Genomic DNA, 18,261 nt, shown 5'->3' with positions numbered 1-18,261 from the left:
ATTAAAAATAAAAATACTTTTTGTGAGATTAATATGATTTTAAATTAAACAGATTTGTCTGGAGTTGGTAGTTTTCATTTAATCAATCAATAATTGTGAGAATATTTAATGACCAAAAAAAATGTTTTAGTCAGTAAGTGCATACAATCCAGTTCACAAATTGTATTTGAATACATCTTATAGTTTAAATGTCATATGAAAATTTGTCTTGACAAGTTAATTTTTCCCAAAATAAAGCATGGTTGCACATCTGTTGCCATAGTGACTCATATGTGGTTCTTATGTTTGGCCCAGTGTGAGCCGTTAGCAAGAAATTCTTTGAACGCCACATGTAGGTGGATTTGGACTTTTTTCTTCATCAGAGAAAAATGATGAAGGGGCAAAGTGACCAGTATGGATACGTTTTAAATAAACCTGCATTAGTCGAGGATGAAAAAGCCAAACTGAAAGGTCCATCTGTCTCTGTGGCAGAACATATCCAACGCTCTCCAATAGGAAACTTATTACTACGTTACGACATCAAACTGGGATTTTTCAGACCAGTAAATCATGAAGAAAATCTATATCTGCAGCCAGTTCTCAAAGTCTGGCAGGGAAGAAAAAAAAAACTCTTGGCAAAGAAAATATATCTGAATGTGCTCGTATATTCAGATATATTTGAATTTTTATATTAGGTCATATTTTATTTTCCGACATAGTCAGACGTTAAACCACCTCCAAATTGTATTTCATCCATCCACACAATGTTCACCGAGATCAGATGCCATAAAGAACCTTCACTAACGCAGAAATGTTTCTCCATACGAATATCTTCAAAGATCCAAACATTCAAATATATATTTATACTAAATAACAAAAAAAATGTCTTTGTTGACATGTTTTTCACATTTAGCTTTTAAGCATGATCTCTTGTCGTTTGCGCGCTCTGCTTTGAGATCTCGTCGCATTACTGTTTGTCTGCTATTATGCCCCAGTTATGTCAGGAATCATCAAAGCCGCGACTCTGGATCACATAATATATTATCTCCCTGATTACTGCTTGTTAAAGGCAGCTTTGAACAGCCGTTGTTCTCGGCCACAGGAAGAGGGGGGGAGAAAAAGAAGCATAAAAGGAAGAGCAGAGTAAGAAGGGTGAGGGAATAAACAAAGAAACGGGAGGGAAGAGGAGGAGGAGGAGGAGGAAGAAGAGGTGTGACGGTCCGTCTGAGGCACGATGCCCCCTACTGCTCATCTTAAAGAAGCCCTGGAGACGGCCCTCCCTGCCCGCTCACTTCCTTTATATTTCCTCTCTAATTTAGTGGATGTCCCGCAGCAGCGAGCGATTCACCTCACACACACATACACACACACCAATACAGAAAAATCAAACCCTGACGTCACTGTTTGTTTTTATTTATGCTTTGCTATTTTTTATCTTTTTTTTTTTTTTTTTTTTTTAGATTCATTTGTATCTAGGAAAATCCTGCCAAATACCCATTCCTAACTTGGCTTGCGTAAATTTATCCTGTGGTTGTTTCGCATTCAGCTTCTATGCACCTCAAATCTGGAAAAAAACACAGAAAACTGCAAAACTGCCGGAACACTGAGATCCTTTAAATCGAGACTAAAAAACTAAAAACCCACCTGCTTTCATTTGCTTTAGAAACATAATAATTGGAACACTGACCAACATATTTTGATGTATGTTGAAGATTTTAACGCGACAAAACGCAATGAAAGAGCCCACTGCACTGAGCCTCAGTGAAAACCTCCTGGTTATTCCAACAAATGTTGATTTAACTCTTCCTGAGTTAAATCATCAGTATTGTTGTTTTTAAATGAATATGAACTTGTTTTCTTTGCATTATGTGTCATGACATGTCAGTAGTTCATAGAATAAAACAACAACGTTGATTTTATTCAAACATAGACCTATAAAGAGTAAAATCAGGTAAACTGATTATTCTAACTGGTCTCTTAATTTTTCCCAGAGCTGTATGATGTTTTTATGTTTTCAAAATGTGAAGCACTTTGAACTGCCTGCTTACTGAAATGTGCTGCACAAATAAATTTGACTAACTGATTGATTTATACAATACAACCTATTGCTTTTGATGCGTTCTTTAAAGTTTTATTGTTCTTGTTCAACAAAGGTTAAATGAAGTCATACAAGTAAACAACTATAAGTTATTTCAGGATATAAAGAATCTCAGAAAAAAAAATCAAAAGCATAACATTAAACGTAAATAAAATGAACAAATGAATGTAAGGAACTCCTCCCTTTGTTTCGTGTGAAACCGTTACTCGTGTCATGCGGCTCAAAGACAAAGGAAAAAAAAAAAAAAAAAACAGGAGTGTGTCTGACAGTTTGGAGGACGTGGCGCTCATCCTGTCAGCACTTCCTTTTGTGGACGGGTAATTTCAGTAGATCTGCCTCACATAGAACCGGCAGCTTGTCAGCCGATCTCCTTATCCATAATGGAAGAGTGGAGCCCCCCAGAGCGATGGCTACCAGCCCCCCTTCACCTCTTCAAAAGGCGTGTGAAGACGGCATTAATAATAAATACTCCCCCCCTCTACCCTGCACTGTCCTATCACCACCAGCATGTTTATGCGAGTGTGTGATTAAAGAGGGAGTAACTGGATACCAAGCAGGCAGCCTGGGTCAAATAACTTCTTCAGGAGCTTGGATGTTATATGAGCCGCTTGGTGTTTTTTTAATAATCATGATTAACCACACACCAGTTAATTGTTCACAAAGTTAAAACATGGCATTCAAAAGAGCATACAGTACACCACCAAATAATAAACAATTGTAATAATAATGATAAATGGAGACACCACCGCTCCAAGGCAAAGGAACTCTTAAAAAAAAAAGTAGATTCTACGCATGAGACAGAAACACAGCCACTCTAGCTTTTAAATCTTTACACGTCGTGTGAAAACAAACATTTGTGGTGAGGATTTAAAGAGGAAAAACTGATTTAGAAGTACATCTGCTTCTTCCAGTACGAGGATCAAAAAGGTTTACTCTGTGTTTCACAGCCCCTTCTGGAGCAGCAGAGTTCGGCAGAGCCGCAGCAAATCCTCGCGCCTCAAGCATATTCTCATTCATTTAACGTGAAAGCTTTATCAGGAGCGATCTTTGAATTAAAGGCACGAGTCAAGTCTGGTGACCTAAAACGACATTGTCAAGCAAGACAGATTCAGATTTAACTTTCCCCTTAGCGACACGCGGCGTAGAAACACACGGCGCTTCTGATTCTCGTCAGAACCGAACGAAAAGAGGCCGAATCATCGAGACGTTAAAATATGAAAAGAGGAGCAGAAACAAGCTGCCGCGCTTCATTCGGTCACACCAAGTTGGTGCCAAGTCAGCAAAAAAATAAAGGGGGGTTGGGGCTGATTTTAGATATTCTGCTTAAAAGTCAATATTAGAGCTCAACAGTATTCACTGCGATTTTTAGATTTTTAATTATTATTCCATCAAGAAGTGTGGCTCTCACACAGGATGAAATGGACATGTAGAAGATGTACTTATTTACTAACATTTTATTATAAAATGACAATTACTCATGCAATTGTATTAATGTATAAAAATGGAAAACAACTTAAGATAGATAGCTAAACACCTAGCTAGATAGAGGGTTAGATAGAAAGCTAATTAGCGAGACAGAGGGTCAGATAGAAAGCTAGCTAGCTAGATAGATAGAGGGTTAGGTAGAAAGCTAGCTGTATTCTAGCTAGCTTTCTAGCTAGGGGTGCTGTGGTGGCACAACCCACAGACAGAGGCCTTAGTTCTTGACACGGCCGTCACAGGGTTGATTCCCGGCCTGATGGCATTTGCTGCAGGTCTTCCCCTCTCTCATTACCTACTTTCCTGTCTGATCACTCAAAGGCCGCTAGCGCCAATAAAACCTTTAAAGTAAACAGAATACATCCAAAGAACGCTAAGGTCAAACAGCCAGAAGCGCTCCTTCTCTACAGACATTTTAAAGCTGCTCATCAACTCCAGACCCACCTACTCTTTGACTTTTAGGCTAAACAGCTAGCTCGACATGTTAACTATTTCTATTTTTTACGTTGTTATTTTCTTTTCAAACTATTTTCTTTTTATCCGTTTTATCTTTTTCCATCTCAGCTAGTATGTGCTCTCTGCGCAGCACTACGGTGAAGCTTGTTTGTTGTAAAGTGTTATATAAACAGCGTTGACACTGACATAAAGTGGATCTACTTCATAAAGAGGACAGAAACTAAAACCAGCTGGACCGTCTCCTCGATAAGCCCACGTGTGCTAACAGCTAGCAGCTGCTAACAGGGTTGAGTAATGCTTTGTTTCAGTGAAGGTCTGAATAGTTCCCAGGTGTCCCTTATTTGACCATTTTTTCTGTTAGATTTCAAAGCGTCATTGTCACTGAGTAACTTATCCAAATGAGTATTAGAACAAAACGTTTTCTCAAAGACAGCTCAGGTGAAACCTTCAATCATGTTTAAGCTTTAATTTTTCATAATTGCATTTCATTTCCACAAAAGAGTGACACTAACAGTACCACTATTGTGTTTTTAGATCTATTTTTCTTGTCATAAGATTGTATCAACATCCCAATGAAGAAAATGTATCTATTTTTTTACATCTATGTTCTTATTTTAAAACCTAAAAATATAAATAAAATTGTGCTTCTTTAAAGCTGAAAAACATTCGAATGTGACACTTCAAAACTCGCATTAGAAAAAACCTGCCGACTTAAAAAGGATTAATTTTTCAGGAAATCACTGAACCAATCACGATTAGTTGATCTACAGATCTTAATGCACAATATACAAAACTCAAATCAATTATGACTGCCGCTTTCAACAATACCGCAACACAATTACTAAATATAACTTTATTCATAACTGAAACTGATACAGACACATTCCATTATATAATTAATAAGTTTCTATGGTATACAATTAAAATATTCATTTGGTTAGGAGTCACATCTTTGGTTTTTAAGAAAATACATATTGTAAAATGTGTACATAAGACAAATTGCTAAACTTCAAAGCAAAGTGAACACCACACGATTTCTATATATGAATACTAAGTTTGTCTTCTCTGCTTTTCAAACTGAATTCATTCTTGTTTATGTCTAAATACAGTATTACTTTATAAAATATGAATTTGATGACTCAGACAATGTCTTGTTCTTACTTAAAGTTGACTACTGTGACTAAAGTACATATATTATATTTGTTCCATTTATACCCATTTTACGGATTATTTCTTTTACATAGCTCGAAATAAAAATATATTTTTTAGCACTAGTTGACAACAATTCAGACTGAGTTCCATCTTCGGCACGCTTTCACGTCTTAATGCGCCCTTTCACCAAGGTTATACCCCCACTATTTAAAGTAGCTGATTTATGAACACATGAACGCTCCTCCTGCTGCCTTCCAGGCAATGCAACTCCACGTTCAGAACAGAAGCCGTCAACAGGAAATGTTTTGTACAGGTTTTCTTTTCTTTTTGTCAAGTTGGATCCCTGTTGAATTCATCATCATGCTCTCATTTTGTTAATTCCCCAAAACCCTTCCTCCCCTCCGAGTTGGTAACTTTTCCCCTCTGTAGAAACCTGACGCGTTGATCTCATGCTACCTGACAGTTGAAGACGGCAGAGCCATTCATCTTCCCGTTTTGATCCTACGGCTCAGGGACTTCAAAGCCCAAAGGCCAGCTGACTGCGGCTGACTGTGGCCGACCACTCGCCGCGCAAAAAACTCACAGCTACATGGGAAGCTAAAAGAAAAAAAACAAAAAACGACCCCGTTGACAAACTGAAGGATGACTCTTCTGTAGCTATGTGAAAAGAAAAACAAACAAAAAAAAACTCCAGTGATTTAATGACATTTTACGTGCTTTGGACAATGAAACCAGCGGGGCAGATGGCCCGCTCTCGTTCATGCCAATTAAGATTCGGACAAAACTCCGCCGTTTGTTTCTTTTACTTATACAAGCAAGCTGTCCGAGTTTTAAAGTCGCATTATTCATGCGCTGCAACAATTAAAACATCAACACGGAGAGGAGGGGGAAAAAAAATATGTACATTATTCATAACTGTCCTCCAGGGAGACTGGCACTCAGAGCTAATGAGAAGAGGAAGCTTTGAAGTCATGGAGTCGTCGGTGAGGTGAACGGCATGAATTAAGCCCCGCCGTCAGATATTTTGCTGTGTGTGGAAGCCTTTTAGACGGTCCACCCGAACCAGTGTGGTGAATCTCCAACTCTGCTGTTTAACCGGCTTTATTCAGAGATTCAAATGCTATGAAAGCTGCAGTATGTAACAAAAAATATGTAGATATCTGTTGGAACTGTCACTATGTTGTGAAACTGGATAGACAAACTGAGAAAAATCGAGCTCCTCTGGCTTTTCCAAGTGCCAACTAGAAACAACCAATCAGAGTCAGGAGGCGGGTCTTGGCGCTGTCAATCATTCGCCTATCACTCTGCTACAATACAGCCATTAGCCCGTTTGGCACCACATTCATGTAGTTGACAGACAGCGCCAAGGCACTCCTCTTGACTGACTGGTTGTGTGTGACCGTGAGTGGTACAGAGCCTTTGAATGCTAAGGCTGCTAACATCAGGGGCAAAGTTAGCAATGGCAGACGGCAGATAAACTGTTTTTCCTGCAGTGGTAGGTTGTTTCTCTGCCATTAGAACATATAGTAATACACTCATAAGGTTTGCTGACAGCGTTAAGACCCTCCTTCTGGCTCTGATTGGTTGTTTTTGACAGTGAGCGAGGCAGAGCCCTTGATGAATGCTAAAGCTAGCTAGCATAGCCATGGATAAACAGTTTCCCTGTAACAGTGAGTTGTTCCTCCGCCGTTAGGACATATAGGAATGCATTTGTGAGTTTGACTGACAGCGCCAAGCTCCTCCTCCTGGCTCTGATTGGTTGCTCTTGTTTGGAGCAGTGCATTTCATTGGGCAGCAATAGAGAGGAGGAGGAGGAGCTTGAATTTTTCTAAAATTATTTCTCATATTATACTGTCACGACATGTTACAACAGTAAAAAAAGATGTAAAAAAAACAACTTTTCTTTTATTTTTTAAATAAAAGTTACACACTGCAGCTTTAAATATCTTCCCCTCTGTTTTTTTTTTTTTCACTATTATTTCTTTAAGAAAAAACAGAAGTTTCTTCTTGGTGTCGAAGAAAGAAATCCCAAGAACTCGTGGCGAGCAGCCGCAGAATGAAACAGACATTAATACTCCATGAGGATACATGTATGAAGACGAGATATACTTGTTGTCAAGTGGAGCAGAATGGAAGAAATATGCTATCTGCTGCTCTACAGCGAGGAGAGGTGAGAAGTGTGTTGGCGAGGAGCAGCTTGGCTAAACAGAGGAAGCTCTGCCAGCGAGACCTGACCCCCTTTCCTGTCGCTGCCGGTGTCTACCACGCTGCCCTGTGCCACGCTGATACCGTATCTGTCCAAACAGATGTCCGCTCCAGCCTGTTAGCATCCCCCTTTCCTGCTCCCCTACATTAGCTTTAGCCGCCTGCTGATGTTTTGTCCGTCATGGTGCTCTGTCGCGCCCTTGTCTCCTTAAAGCAGGCGACGGGGCAGAGATAACGACAACCCCGGCTGTATAAGGGAAGTCGTATGCACATGCAAAAAAACAAAAAAAAAAAAAAAACAACAACAAGGTCTCCGTGAGCCGACACATGACAGGGATGGCTAGTGAGGGTGAAAGCGGTGAAAGAGTTTGGCCTACCTCCACAACGAACTCTCCAACACCTTGGTTGAGTCGGCATGGTAATACTTGGTCAGGATCAGGATGACCTGCAGATGAACAAGCAGAGGAATAAGATTTAGAAGAAGTTGACAGAGCAGTAGTGAGTCAAAACCACTGATTCAAGAGGTAAAGTCTAAATTTAAAGAATACTTTCAGTCATTAAAAACACCACTCATTTCCTTTGAGGTAATAAGATAACTACTAGGGATGAACCCATACACTCTTTAAATTTCCGATAACAAATAAAGTGTAGTATCGGCCAATACCGATACTACACAAAATTCAAATTTGTGTTGAATTTATCAATTCAGCCCAAAACAGTACTGAACTGACTTAAAACATTTCTTTTTTTCTTTTTAAACAGAGGCACAAATGTACTGAATTATTTAATAACTCTGCACCAACACAGCACACTTAAATACACCAATGACTTCACAAGCTTGGTCAAACATGCAAAAACAACTTTAATTTGTTCCGTCTGTGCAATTAGGAGAATGGCAACCAATGTAAAATAAATAATAAAGAAACTGACTAAAGCAATAGGTTGACTGCCTTGGACAAACATGTAAAAATAGACTGAAACAAACCTTCTTTCAAATGGTTCAAAGTACAATTAGGATGTAAAATAAATAAAGCATGATGTCACTCAGAGCACAAAGCATAGAGTTAGACTGAGTAGATCCGACACATTATCACCGATACCCAGTCTAGAATTTTGTTTGTTTCTGATGTTAATATGGCGACATTTCTAATATTTATAATATATAATATAATCCAACACCTAAAATATGCTTTTCATTTAACCGAGGTATATTGGTATGATCCACCGACCGAGGCTACACAGGATGAGACAAAGCTCTTTTTTTTTTTCTTCTTAGAGCTTCTGTTCTTGACAGCAAAGGTCTGGTGGGGTTTGCGATGCAACGGCCAGACGGTCAACCGGTCAGGCAACGCGGCGTTGCTCAGAAGAGTGATTGACGGGCTGCTGGGGCGTTCTAGGTAGAGGAGCAGACAGAGATCCCCGGACTAGCCCCCAGGCTGAGCAGAGGTGACTGGCTAGAGGGGGTTCTCCCTCCAACACAGGCTGTTTTAGCCAACTCAGACACTCCTGATACATCTTAATGTAAGCAGCAAACTCACCATAGCCACACTGAACCGTCTACAGGCAGCGTGCACTTATGATTTGTAATGCGTGACTACTTTGGTTGACGAAAGTATCAGATTCAGGATTTGTGTGAGGGTATGGGGGAAATGAGGGAAGAAAATATGGCAGGAAGTAAACGTATGCTTGAAATCTTTTTGAGAAATGATAATATGTGGTGTTTCTCAAATGACTATCAAAGTTACGGCTTCAGGCTGAAATATTTTCTAGGGAATGTTTTGATTCTTGTCGGGTAATTTGCATGAAGTACAGCTAAGAGCTCCAGTGTTGCCTCCAACATAAGCAAAGTCTCAGCGCCTCCAGCATTCAGTCTGCTGCAAATATTTTAAATCCAAACAAGACTAGGTTTTTCAGTGTTACAGCAGAAAAAAAGGGAAACTCTCGACAGTCATAAAAGTATCTCCCTTTAACACTCACTGCTTATTTTCTATTCTAATAATGACATCCTCTATTTCTTTATCTTTTTCTTTCTTTGTAATGTAGCATGGATTATCAAGTAGGATTCTTTCAGAGAAGAAAACAATATGTTCATAAATCACGTTCATAAATCTAAAATTGAAATTAAATATATGTATTTAATTACCTTGAAATGCCAGCAATCTGCTATTCCACAGCTTTTCTTTAGAAAAAAAAAATAGAACAATATTTTTCTACCGTCCTCTTAGCAAGTTAAACTTTTATTTTACTTATATTTTAATCTATTGGTTAAAGGACTAATATCTGAGCTCTTCAATAAATTCTCAATCTGGTTCCATGGGACAGAAAAAAAATGCTCCTCATTCCTACAGAATATCCTTTTCATTTTAATAATTTTATTTATTTAATTTTTGACCCTTTGAATGCAGGTTTTAACATTTGAGGTTTTTGTGGGAGGCTTTTAGCATGTCATTTTCAAATTTGGACATTTTTTTTGGTGTATTATTCAGAATTCCTTTTGCTGTCATTGTGCAAGAAAGCACAGCAAAATTTTAAATTATTATTCATGTCTTGGAGTGATTTAAAGTACATGAAAGATATACAAGTAGAAAACAAAACATACAATTCTGAAGGGGTTTCAAGACCAAGTAATGAAAAAAGTTAAATAAAAATGTGATTTTTATGGCAATATATTTAAATCAAAAAATGCATTTAGAATTTAAGTTGACGGCACAGAAAATGCAGATCGCTAAGGCAAATAAAGACGTAAGCTCAGCATTAACACATACATGTAAAAACAAACAAAAGACATAAAAAAGGTCAATCAACCTTGGAGTGGGAGGGTTAAGTGTTGATTGGTTCCCAGCCTTCTGCGACCCAACTGGTCACTCTGAGGAGAGGCTGTCCACCTCTGCACAGCTGCCCTCCTGCTAATGAGACGCTGGTGCCGAGCCTGACGCTCATCATGCACCCTGAAAATCCCCTGACAGGAGGATTAGATCTGCCATGTACACCATTAGTGTCCATGCTTTCTGAGCAACTCTCCACTCCCTTTGTCCCATTCATCCATGTCCAGCCCCTCACTGCAAGAAAACACTAAATCTTACCAAGTAGTTTTGCTCTAAAGTATTACATGTGGAATAAGACAAAACCCAGCCAGCATGCCTAGGTGGGCCCCATGTGGGGAAAAGGAGGGCAGACTATATGGGTCCCATATGGGTTTGTCCGCGGGTTCCACGATGGCCCCACATGGGTTTGCCCATGTAGGGCCAGAGCCCACATGGGCCCTGCATGGGCCCTATATGGTGGTGGCCCACATGGGTTTTGTCCAATTAGGGCCCATGTAGCACCCATGTGGGCTGTGGCCCTACATGGGCAAACCCTTGTGGGGCCATCGTGGAACCCGCGGACAAACCCATATGGGACCCATATAGTCTGCCCTCCTTGTCCCCACATGGGTCCCACCTAGGCATGCTGGCTGGGAAGTTGCTTTTCAGCAAGATGTACCATCTTGTTTTAATATTAATGCCTTAATATTGACGTAAAAAGTACGAGTTCCAATGGCAGATTGTTTCACTTTTAACAAGATATTTTCCTCATGTTAGAAGTGAAATAATCTGCCAGTGGTAGCAGTACGTTTTCATTTTATTAGAGTGAAAGTTGGTTTTACAAACGACAGTCAGTGAGTCATGACTTTCTTGATAGCCTTTTGTTAAAAAAATGTTTCAAAGATGTGGATCATTTCCCTTCTTTTCACAGTTGCGCAACGTCACGTGTTGAAACGTCAAACCAAACGTTTCAACTTCATGTTCGACAGATTCCATGGCACTGTGCCTTTCAGTCTACAATGTAAAAATCAGTCTTATTCCACTACAAAAATATTTCTACTGATCTCCGTTTAGCCACAAATCAGCGACGAAGCGAAGTAACATTTGGTCTACATGAAGAATAAAGTCACAGTGGGAGGAAACAACAACAACAACAAAAAAAACAGCTGCGTATCACATAAGCCAGATTCCTGTATCGCTCTATTGTACATAACACTCTGCATTAAGAGTACAACTTGGCAGCTGCCTGCTGCAGCTCATTGGCCTAAAGGGCAAATTTGGCACTGGGTGAGGAATCCTTCTAATGCAGGAGAATACACTTCTCTGCCAGCCCGTCATTTGTAATTCAATACAAACAAATCACAGTGGCATACTTTGAGTGAACAAGCATCGGAAAACATGTCACGCCAAAGCGATCAAAGTCTGGGAGCTCATTACTCTTCGTGAGCAGAGACAAGAGGAAGAAGAAGGAAAAAAAAGTCCCTTCGCGCTCTCCTCATTTAGATAATAAATTGCTAGGAAGTTTGCTATGAACTCCCTGACCGAGTCGCGGAGGAAGTTCTCCGCCAGAGCCGACTCTGTGACCGCATTGTTGGCCACTGTGGGTTTCTTGTTTGTAAGCATGAAGACGGTGACCCTAATGGGCTTTATTGGGGGGTGAGGGAGGAAAAAGTCAACAGGATGGTCGGGACCCCTGGACGACTCCGAGACGGATACAATAAAGGCTTTTGACAGGCGAGCCCAGAGCCGGGCCGACTATGAACTCCACTTTGACAGTCACCATTTGTGTCTAACGCATTCCTACCAATCGGGCATCAGTCATTCAGCTAATAAAAAGGCACAAAGTGTCCGAGGAACAGAACGCTCGGGGAAAATAACGACACGGACGCCAGCTGTCCGACTGTAAAAAGGAGAGGCGGGGGCGGCTTCACATTCTCCAGAAAGAGACCTCACACATAAACAATTAATGACAGGCCACTAAACAGCAGGGTTCCAACATGCTCCCCTAATATATAAGATTTAAAGCTGCAGCATGTAGCTTTTACGAAAATGTGTTTTTTTCCACATTTGTTAAAACCGTCACTGTCAAAACAGTGTAATATGAGACAAATCTGTCAAAAATATTCAAGCTCCTCCACTTCCTCCCAGAGCAAGGACTGGTTAGAAACAACCAATCAGATCCAGGAGGAGGGTCTTATTGCTGTCAATCAACCTCCTGTATGCTACTCAATGTGCTAACGGTGGAAAAACAACTTGCTGTTACAGGAAAACTGTTTATCCACCTTTATCAGTGGCTATGCTAACTAGCCTCAACATTGGTGGCAGGCTATGTTGAGGCTGCCACCAATGTCAATCACATACGAGAGTGACTGACCGCACTAAGACCCTTCTCCTGGCTCTGATTGGTTGTTTCTGACTGACGTATCTGGTGTATTTCTGCAGTACTGGGAGCACTGGGAGAAGGAAAAGGAGCTTGATTTGTCTCCACGGATACTTAAATACTCACAGATAATGTCTAATACTGTCACATCATAATTTGATGCTCTCTTCGGAGCACAGAGTGCTGCTGTTTCCGTCTAGACCCAATAATCTACCCATGCTTTTTATTTCTACCAAGTGGTAGGGAGAACATGGAGGCAAGTCATCTCCACATCCACAGCTCACATGTGGAGCTGGCGACCAAACCAAAGAGTAGTTCTGGAAGGTTAAAGAGTTAGGGTTTGATAGTTGCTTTTGTATTTGCTCAGGTTATCTTTACCTGAGTAAATACAACCTTGTAAATTGTCAAAAAGCACAAAAAAACTGAAGGTCATTTGTTCAGAGGGTGAGTATATTTGTTAAAATCACAAGAAATAAAACTGAATTAAATAAAATATAAATCAGACTGAAGAAATTACTTTATGATGGCACTTATATATTATCCAATTTTGTGTCTCTCTGGTTTCCCTCTCACACACACCAAGGCGTAACCAAGGAGATATTTTTCCTTAACAACCTGAAGCATCACCAATAAAAAGCATAACTGGCTTTTTTCTTTTTTTTTTCTTTTTTAATAGAACCAGTTAACCATAAAAACCATAAAGCTCCCAAAGACCAACCTGCTACCTTCCAGTCTAATAATATAAGGTTATCAAAATGGTGCTGAATTTGCTCATTTGCTTATATAAAGAAAAGCTTAATTTATCCCAGTAGCTCCTCATTAGCCCCCGCTTTCCCTCTCAGCAGTCGTGTTAATGCTGAAGGATTGCTTGGTCACATTGGTTTGGAGTCGTTCTGCAGATGGACCTATACTTCATACCGTATATGAGGCAGGCCTGTCACCCTGGCACTCGTTTCGATTTAAACAGTGGTTTTAGATTGCCACCATTCATTAAAGCACCGAGCCAGGGAAGCAGGGAGGGTAATTACATGGACCTTTGCCTCTGGTTTCCTCCGTTGTGCTCGGTTCACACAAAAGGCTTGTGTAGCTTCCCCTTGATACAGTCAATTCAGTAATGTGTAAAAGGAGAATGTTTCCACTTTGAGGCAGTTTTTCTGACCTAAAAATATACTTTGCTGAGCTTTTGTAAGAAATTTTAAAAAATTTAAATTGTCTTCCAACCAGTGGCCAATTGAAACAGTCCCCACTGTTTCTCCTACTGCATTGGGGTTTACCTCAGAGTTGGGCTGAGCGATGTGGACTTAAAGTTTCATCACAGAGTCACACAAACCCAACTCTTTAAAACATTCCCACTTGTAATACAAGTTCTTAGTACACCAGTCACACACAGTAGTATGACTTTTATCACTAAGCTGCACACAGTTACCAGACTTAGTTATATTTTCAGATTGTTATATTTATTGATACTTTCATTGAACAAAGTGAAGATAATGGTAAAACTAACAATCCTGGCCGACATTTTCAAATGCGTTTTAATTATTGTAACAATTCTTATAAGAAATTTATCATGATAAATAATAAACGATACAATAAATGCCCCACCTTGTACCAGAGATGTCCCATATAAACAGTACAGGCAGGACTGTTCTGTCAAATAATCAGCTTTAATAAACTAGATGAGGACAATGTACAGCTAAAACAAATGTCGCCATCTGATCCACTGTACCAGATTACAGCATAAGCTAATTTGCTGTGAATGCTAGGCCTGTATCAACTTGCACACCTTGCATACATACAAGGATTGGATTAATCCATTATTTTCAATATTAAACCATTGACGAACCACGGTGGCGTATTTGTTTTATTCATGCAAAACTCTTCTGATCCGCATCCTCCAACCACACACTATCCTTTGATTACTTGGTCAGCTGCTTCCTCAGCAGTTGGTCATGTAGCTTCCACCACCCCATAACAAGGTTAAGCTAATCTTTGAAAAGCCCATGAAGCTGAGAATAAACTTTCCCTTTAAAGGATTGTGTGACACTAGTGGCCTTTGACAGTAATCTGGCAAAAAAAAAAGAGAACAGAGGAAAACACAGCAAATGTTTTCTGGACAGGAATTGAACCCTAGATGGCCGTTTCACAGACTAACCACCACCGACACTCCAACACCAACCCACATGCTGCTCCACAAGCTCAGGCTCCCTGTAACAGGTAAGGTGGCTTCGAACTGATGGACAGCCTTTCTCAAACATGTCCACTAAATTTCAGGAGCATAATCGTCTCAAACCTTTTACCTCTTTGGACTAATTCTAACCAATCGATTGCCGTCCTTAGTTTGCCAATAAAATGCGACTTCTGAAGCCGTTATCTACTGTCCAACTTCAGGCAACCAGATGTTTGCATCGTCTTTCTGGCATTTTCCAACAAAAGAACATAGCAGCAAAGCAATATCCAAACTATACTTACTCCTTTTACCATTTGGTTGCATTACATCCATTGCAAGTCAATCAGCATTTCAAGACAATGTCAAGAATAATGTCACCTTCATCTAAAAAAGAAGTAGATTCTTTATTCCTATGTGGATAGGTAAAAAACACTACAAAGATCCAAAAACCAACCGTCTTGTTTTGCCTTTTGGAACAATGTCAGATTAATATTCACATGCCTGCTGCTTCACTATATCTTATTTACAGATACGTTTTACTTCCAGGTTTACACTGAAACACTTAACTGAATCATCAATCGCAAGGTTGGTGGTTGAGGTGTGGTTTAAATTGATTACTAACGGTGTAAGCAAAAAAAAAAGAAAAGAAAAGAAATGCTCGACTCTGTGTGTGAGTCAATAGGCAAAATAGGAACTTTTCCAAATACCTCAGGGGTGATCAAGTGAACCAACGTTTACTGTAGCACTACATATTCCCTGGCACTTCATTATCACCACTTTTCATTTGTAACCTGCTTTCCTTGTTGCTACATTCTCCTTTTTGATCTCTCTACTTCACAGCTTTAACTCTGTGTGGTTTTTCCTCCTCTATCCAAGATTCCTCTGTTCTCTCATGAATTTCTGGGCAATTGCTATAATTGGGCACTGATCAAACTGGCAGCCTGCTTTTCTAAAAGGAGGAGCCTGGAACATTCAGGGCTGGCAATGCTCGACCAAGTCCATGTGCATCCTCCCCGGTACCCCGTAAATTACAGGGTTCATGAACGACGGCAAGCTATCTTTGGCATCGCGCATTACTGTAATTTCACGACTAATCCCGAAAGGCATCATTGGGAGCCACGTTGAGACATGCTTTTCTAGCCAAGGGTGGCTGAATGGTGGGGATCATTTTAACCCATCAGGAACTCAATACATTGACTGATGCTTTACAGAGGCAAACTGGAGCAAAGAAAGTGTTTGAAACGGGTTGCTTAGATGTGTGATAATCCGCTGTTGGGAGCCCGAGGTTATTGAGACTTTGAAAGGGACTAAAAGGAGAGGGAGGGACGAACAGAAGAAATATCAGATCTAGGAGAAATTAAAGGACAATTCTATAAATCTAGAGATAAAGTGGAGGTGAAAAAGGAAGACTCTGACAATGAATACAATAGGATTAGGGCACTACGTGATTTTAAAAGATATACGGGATAATTGTTCTTCCTTTAGCCTAATGGTAGTTACATAACAATATGAAGAAAGGTGCTAAAAAGACTGAAGGTATTCAGGATGATGCAACAAACAACTTGGTAATCTGATGGCTTTAATAAGGACAGAAATCAATAAGACTAAAGAATATAAATAAGCCTTTTGACCCACAAGTGTGTTTATCGATTACACATCTCTTGGGAAGAGGCATTACGGGTAGGCAGTATTTGAGTCCAACTTAACTAAGCCTAAAAAATTTTAAAAATAAAGGTTCTTGACCTCATTTGTAATGTAGTTTTCTCAGAGGAAAAAAAACCTGAAAATAAATAAAATAAAAAATAAACAAGCATAAGAACAGGTTCATGTTACTAAAATCCTGCTATGAAGGCAATAGCCCCCATGGGAACCGTTTCCCAGAACTCAACACGGGTGGAAGGCAACACACTGGACTGGTTTCCAGTTCATCACAGAGCCAATCAGTTCAAACCTAAAGGCAATTTATTTCAATATTTAACCTACATGTTTTTGGACCATAAACATAAAAAGTCCTCATAGAAAACGTGCACACACTTTCCGAGTCCTAATTTCATTTTGAACAATCTATTGCTAGGAGGCATTAGTTGGCTGTTTGCTACTACATCTCAGTTTTAAACTTACAAAGTGCGATTTAACCTGTATGACTGTGCTTATGCTTAATAATAAGCACAGTCTGATTTTATTTTCTGTTAAATCAGAAAATGAAAAGTTATTGAGTTATGGCACTGTTTAATCGAGAGAGTTAAGGCTCGTCGGGTTGGGTAGCAACACTAAGTTATAGTTAGCATTCAAATCGTCCCACCACTTTTAAAATGTTTCTTTAGCCAGCATTATGGAGTACTTTGGGTACTTTGAGTGACTGATTAGATATATTTAGAGATTTACAAGCACTGTGAGTAAACCCAAGCTAGCTAACCATTGGTAATGATGCTAAAGTTAGCAGCTGCTTCAGAGGATTGTTTTGATTGGGCTTTAAATCCTACTTTTAATAGTCTGATGAATCTAGTTTGCATTTGATCATCCCCAGTTCAAAATTTGAAATACACATAACTGTAGTTAAACCTGAACTACATTATTCTACCCTGATATTTCCAAAACGTTTTAACTAGTTAACACAAGAGGGAATATTTTCAATGTTTACTTCCTTAGATTGAGTCAAACATGAAAAATAAGTTTAGTAATAATTAATACTGGACCAAAATTATTTCACTGTGAATGAATGCTGTTTCAAGCAGTTTATGGTTGCAAACATTCAACTCTTTGTAAAAAAGAATAAAAAATTCCCAAATATCTGAACTTTTCCCAAAGCTATTGCTAACATTTCGTTTTTCTCACCTTGAGTAGGAAAACTAAAACATAAAAATCCTAAGATTTCTTAAAAAAAAAAAAAGAAGTGGTACTTCACTGTCAAGGAAGTACCACCAATTTTAATTGACAAACTTACTTTCAGTCTCTCTCTATCTTTTTTATTTTTTTAAGAAATGAATTTAAGACTGAATGTCCAAGACTCAGATGTTTGAATACCAGAATAATACAACTACTCAGATTCCAAACCACAGTGTCAATCTTATTTAATGAGGATTGGTGTGAAGTAGCAGCCAGAACATTACACTCACATATTTATTCATGTAAAACATCATTTACTCCCACAAGGAGCTTTTTCTGGTGACTGCAAAGTATTTGCATGGAGGTTTAATGTAATAATACATCTTCATATATCAAGACAATTTTATTAGCACATACTGGTGTATTATTTTTAACACATCAGAAAGTGTGACTTTAATCATGACAGTATTTTATCTCCATATACTCATAATGACAGAAACGTTCACAAGCTTCAGAGAGCTGGTGGTTTTCAGGAGAGAAATTGTGATAATTTATGATTTTTCTCTCTTTCATGCTGGTTAAAACATTGAGATCTTACTTTTTAACCGATTTGTAACTTTGAGAGTTACAAATGCAAGATAAAAGATGAGTCTGTGCTTTGGCTGGCTTGTTTTCCTAAAGCCACAGTGTGTGCATGTATGTGTGTGTATATATA

At 39.2% G+C, this 18,261-nt stretch overlaps 1 protein-coding gene across 1 annotated transcript in view; it reads right to left on the bottom strand.

The window, feature by feature from the left end:
* The window catches only part of LOC106960861 (VPS10 domain-containing receptor SorCS2-like), a gene marked incomplete at its 3' end in the record, with an annotated part of 174,696 nt that overhangs the window by 48,860 nt on the left and 107,575 nt on the right, over window positions 1–18,261 (bottom strand). Inside the window, exon 2 of the mRNA XM_015054218.1 lies at window positions 7,747–7,814. Coding sequence (XP_014909704.1) covers window positions 7,747–7,814 — 68 coding nt within the window. The remainder of the gene's footprint in view (window positions 1–7,746; window positions 7,815–18,261) is intronic.

Source organism: Poecilia latipinna, unplaced genomic scaffold, assembly GCF_001443285.1.
Source record: "Poecilia latipinna isolate Pla-1442-1.1 unplaced genomic scaffold, P_latipinna-1.0 Scaffold1239, whole genome shotgun sequence".
Taxonomy (NCBI): domain Eukaryota; kingdom Metazoa; phylum Chordata; class Actinopteri; order Cyprinodontiformes; family Poeciliidae; genus Poecilia; species Poecilia latipinna.
This window is presented reverse-complemented; position numbering and strand designations above follow the sequence as displayed.